Source organism: Camellia sinensis, chromosome 5 (assembly GCF_055761805.1).
Source record: "Camellia sinensis isolate YWXY chromosome 5, ASM5576180v1, whole genome shotgun sequence".
In the NCBI taxonomy this organism is placed as follows: domain Eukaryota; kingdom Viridiplantae; phylum Streptophyta; class Magnoliopsida; order Ericales; family Theaceae; genus Camellia; species Camellia sinensis.
This window is the reverse complement of record NC_138965.1, coordinates 147,118,423-147,123,007: the sequence shown is the minus strand read 5'-3', so window position 1 is coordinate 147,123,007 and position 4,585 is coordinate 147,118,423. Positions and strand designations below refer to the sequence as shown.

General features: G+C 35.6%; 1 protein-coding gene across 1 annotated transcript; it reads right to left on the bottom strand.

Annotated features, from left to right (window-relative positions):
- Nucleotides 1-618: 618 nt before the first annotated feature.
- Nucleotides 619-2,491, bottom strand: LOC114286885 (receptor-like protein EIX1). The gene is made up of 4 exons (XM_082872204.1): nucleotides 1,952-2,491; nucleotides 1,348-1,570; nucleotides 1,142-1,221; nucleotides 619-1,002 (listed from the first exon to the last, which is right to left on the bottom strand). The coding sequence occupies exons 1-4, from the start codon at nucleotides 2,489-2,491 to the stop codon at nucleotides 619-621; spliced, it is 1,227 nt and encodes a 408-aa protein (XP_082728330.1).
- Nucleotides 2,492-4,585: the final 2,094 nt, after the last annotated feature.

Genomic DNA, 4,585 nt, shown 5'->3' with positions numbered 1-4,585 from the left:
TCTGGATAAATCAATAGATTCCAGCAACCCCATGTTACCTATATTCTTTGGAATCACACCAGTTATATGATTTCCAAACAAATTTAGAAAACACAATCCTTGGAGAGTAGTTAGTTCCTCGGGGATCTTTCCAGATATATTGTTCTTCGAAAGGTCTAAGCTAGTCACAAGAGGAAGAGTCTCGTCATATTGATATATTCTTCCTTTTGTCACCAAAACTTCATTCTTTGTGAAATCTATGCGACTAGTGGGAGCAAAAGCAACAATAGCAACAGGAGAAGGAGAAGCATTCATGGCATTTTCATTTGGGTTTAAGGACATGGCAATAAATTTGTTGATACACCGTGGTATTGCTCCAGACAAATTGTTGTCTGCAAGATCCAAGACTTGAAGACAGGAGAGGTGACAAAGTTCTTGAGGCATTACGCCATCTAACTTATTTGAACGAAGGGTAAGAACAATCAAATCTGGTAGCCATTCCGCCATCCATGTGGGTATGCTTCCTTGAAGCTCATTCTCGCTGAGGTCAACCACCCATAAATTTGACCAGTTCTACAAAGACGAAGAAATTTCTACAGAGAGATGGTTGTTACGCAAATGTAACGATTTCAAACCTCCTTAAAGCCCTATGGATTTTGGGATATTCCCTGTTAGATTGTTGTTTCCCATTTCTATGACTTTTAGTGCTTGCCAACCCATCCAGCAATTAGCAATTTCACTTGACAAAAGGTTTTCTCCTAAATCAAGAAATTGCAGATGTTTTTGTTCGTCACAAATGAAATGGGAGATATCCCCAGAAAATGAATTGTTGGAAAGATTGAGATCAACCAAATTGGAAGAAATATGGGGTAATGGATTGCTAAAATGGTTGGATTCTAAGTAAATATATTGGACTGTAGAAGCAACGAAGAGATACGAAATATCACCATGGATTTGGTTGTGCAAGAGATCTACAGAAAAAAAGCGAGGAAGAGAAGTTCCAAAACCAAATTGGTATCTCATCTAAGATTCCAGTGTAGGACAGGTCAAGAATCGCTAGGTCCTTCTGTAATTGGAGCCATATGGGAAACTTTGGGCCCAAATGCCACGAAGCAAGTTCCACATCTATAAGTTGAAGTGGAGGGTGCTAGTCAAGACTCACCTTTAAAGCCAACCGGTTTCCAGAGGCATATATTATGCTTAGATTGATGAGATTGGTGAAGTGAATTTCGAACACAATGCCTTCCAACAAATTATCAGACACATCAAATTGTTGCAACTTTGAAAGGTGTCCAAAACTTTAGGGAAGAGTTCCATTTAGTTGATTTATGCTTACATCCAAATATTCTATAGTGTTTGGAATGGAACCTGAAAACAAATTAGATGAGAGACTAAGGTATCGCAAAATTTTAAATTGTTCAAGTTCATCAGGTAAATGACCAGAAAGATGACTCCCAGACAAGGACAATATCTCCAAAGCATATATTGCACATTTAGATGAACTTATAAGTAATTCCCCACTAAAGTTGTTAGTTGACAGATCACTAAAATTCAAGTTATAAAGATTTCCCAAGAATCTTGGTAGCCTTCCCTATAGTATATTACTTGATAGATTAAGATGTCGAAGACTGGTCATGTTTAACAAAAGTACAGGAAATGGACCCTCGAGTTCATTATGGGATAGATCAAGATATTCAAGACTGGTCATGTTTTGGAAAACCTTAGTAAATGGACCTTGAAATCCATTTTCTCTAAAACCTTCAAGCCTTCCTACAAAAATCTCCCCGCTTAGATCAAGAGAAATAGGGCTAGTAAGGCTAAAGATCCACCTAGGTATTAAAGAGTTAAAGAAGTTCTCGGAAAGATCTAGTACAACAAGAGATGTAAAATTAACACCGAGTAGAGGAGGAATGCGATCAAGTTCGCAACCAAACAAATGTAACTCTACTAAAGAAGGGATTTCGTTACATACCTGTAGCCAGTTGGGAGCCTTAGTAAGGTTCACATAGCTTGGGTCAAGGTGTTCCAAGTGGGAAAGATTAAGAAGCCATTGAAGGTTCTCAACATCCATCTTGAGAAAACTTTTAAGACTCAAAAAATGTAAGCTTGACAGATTTCCAAGTTGATAGGGAATTGTTCCTGCAAATCCTGCTTTAGACAAGTTAAGATATCGCAAATTGGCTAGAGATCCAATGAAGGATGGGATTGGCATTCCTCCAAAATCATTCAGACTTAGATCCAAGTGCTTGAGGTGCTTCAAATTTAGCAAAGAAGGATTTATTTCACCTGTCAATGCTGACTTCTTAAACCAATAGTCATTAAGCTCATAATCAAAATCAAATGAAGTATTAGGATTTTGAAGATGGAGCTCGAGGACATGGCCAGTTAAGTTGTTGCAAACAACTCCTTCCCACTTGCAGCAATCATCTTCGACTTCACAAGAATAGAGTCGGTTTGAAGGATCTACTAGGTCTTGCTTGAAGGCAGAAAGAGCTTGTCTCTCACTCTCCATGCACATGGCCACATCATGGTTTTGATTGCAGAAGCTAAAATGAATGGACGTTATGGTGAGAAAGACAAGAAAGAAGAAAAGAATTGTAACAGGTTGCATTGATCCATTCATGGTCATGCTAAACCTAACAGGTGGGAGATATATTGTATTGTATTGTATTGTATTGTATTGTCTTGAGATCAATGAAGTAACTATGGCCACTATATATAGAGTGTCCAATTATTTAGCATATGCAAGCCACATGCTACTTTCACTTTTCTCTCCATTCTTGCCATATTTTCCAGGAAATTTTTGCTTATTTTTACTTTGAATATATTATACAAATATTTATATATACATATATATATATATACTAATATATAAAGCGAACATCTATTGGTATAATTGTTACAATTTTTTTTTCTTCTAAAAATGCCTACAAACATGAAAAATTAGCTCTAATTCTCTCTAATTGTTTTGAAAGGGCAAATTACACTAACAGTCTCTATAGTTTGGGGCTTGTGTCATTTTGATCCCTAACTTTTCAATTGTAATACTTTTAATCCTAAATTTTGAATCTCATTCTAAAGATGCCATTGCTCCATTTCAAGGGCAAAGTTGTTAATTTGATAAAATATAAACTAGTTTGATAAAAATAAATGTCAAAAAATTATTTTTGAATTTTTAAAAATTATTTTTACCCACCAAAGATAAAATTGTATAAAAATGATAATTCTTTTACATTTTTAATTTTGTATTTTTTTACTAAATTAATTTTTAGTATGTGTTTGGATGATGATCATATAATGGGTGGTTATTTTTGTTGATGTTTTTGGATGGTTATCATGTAATAGATGGTTGTATTTGTTGTTAACAAATATTTTTTTGATGGTTATCATGTAATGGATAGTTATTAGGTTTTTAACATGTGTTTGTCGATTTTTATTATTCACTGCAGTTGGATTCCCAAGCGTTAGTAAAAATTATGATAACTCCCAATCGACAAGAATTAAACAACAATTTTGACTAAACAATCAAGAGCAATCAAGCGACTTTTTATTCAAATACCATGAAAGTACAAGGACTTCTTTGGAACAAAAGTTACAATCAGCAAGACCAAACAAAGTAAACAAAGCAAACTAAAGATGATTTCAAGATGAAACCACCAATGTTTACAAAGATTATAAATTACAGAGAGAAACTACTCCTAAATTTAGATAAAGCTACTCTTAAGATAGAACTAACTTGTTGTATTGTTGTTGATGTCCCCTCTCTCTGCAAATTTCTGGCCTTTATACTTCTTCTTTTCTACGCCCCCATGATCTCCTCAATCTGCAACTGCTGCTGTGTAATTGTTGCAACTGCTTCCTGGCTTCTAGGCTTTCCAATCACATTACAGCTTCACTTTTGTCTGTCGAACTGCCCCTTCTTCAAGTTATCACGTGCCTACAAGCCCTTTTAACCTTCCCTTGACAGAGAAAGACTCTCACTTTGTTCATGCTTCCTCTTGAAGGACTACCTACTAAGTCCATGATCAATGCCAGTAACTGCTCCACCATCCAATGTTAACCCATAGGCACAAACCCTGGTGACCCTTGTTTTCTAATGCCAACTATCCAACCTAGACTTAGCTACGTGCCCTCAATTGACTTGATCCACCTGTCGATAGGAAATTTACAAAAATAGGTGCAAACAATGCCCCCCCCCCCCCCAACTCTTTAAGAATGAGAAGACTCAAATTCTTGAAAAGTCGTATATAAAATTTGTCAAAAAAAAAAAACTCACCAAAATAAATCTTTTTTTACTAACCAACAAAAAATGAATATTGTAAGCACATGTTAATAAGATAGCCACCAAAGGCCATACTATAAATATGTTGTGCATCCTTCATAAATGTAGTCCAATGTAGGCCATGTATGAGTTTTTAAATTGCAAATAGATTGCTTCAATTGACAGTGTATTTACACAATCGACAGAGCAATGCATGAACCAAGTGTCTAAACCATAGAAATACTTCAGCAAGAATTGGCCTATTAGTTGGAGCACAATAACCTTCCAGTGTCAACAGACACTCTAAACCATAAAGCAAATATTTGGGACGTCAGATTGTTTTAG

What these genes read in the sequence shown, in the direction of transcription:
- LOC114286885 (XM_082872204.1), bottom strand. Translation starts at nt 2,491, where the DNA reads ATGGAGAGTGAGAGACAAGCTCTTTCTGCCTTCAAGCAAGACCTAGTA. An exon ending in CTCATCTAATTTGTTTTCAG is followed by an intron (nt 1,222 to 1,347) that starts GTTCCATTCCAA and finishes ATTTGTTGGAAG; the next exon opens with GCATTGTGTTCGAAATTCAC. An exon ending in GAAACCGGTTGGCTTTAAAG is followed by an intron (nt 1,003 to 1,141) that starts GTGAGTCTTGAC and finishes CTGGAATCTTAG; the next exon opens with ATGAGATACCAATTTGGTTT.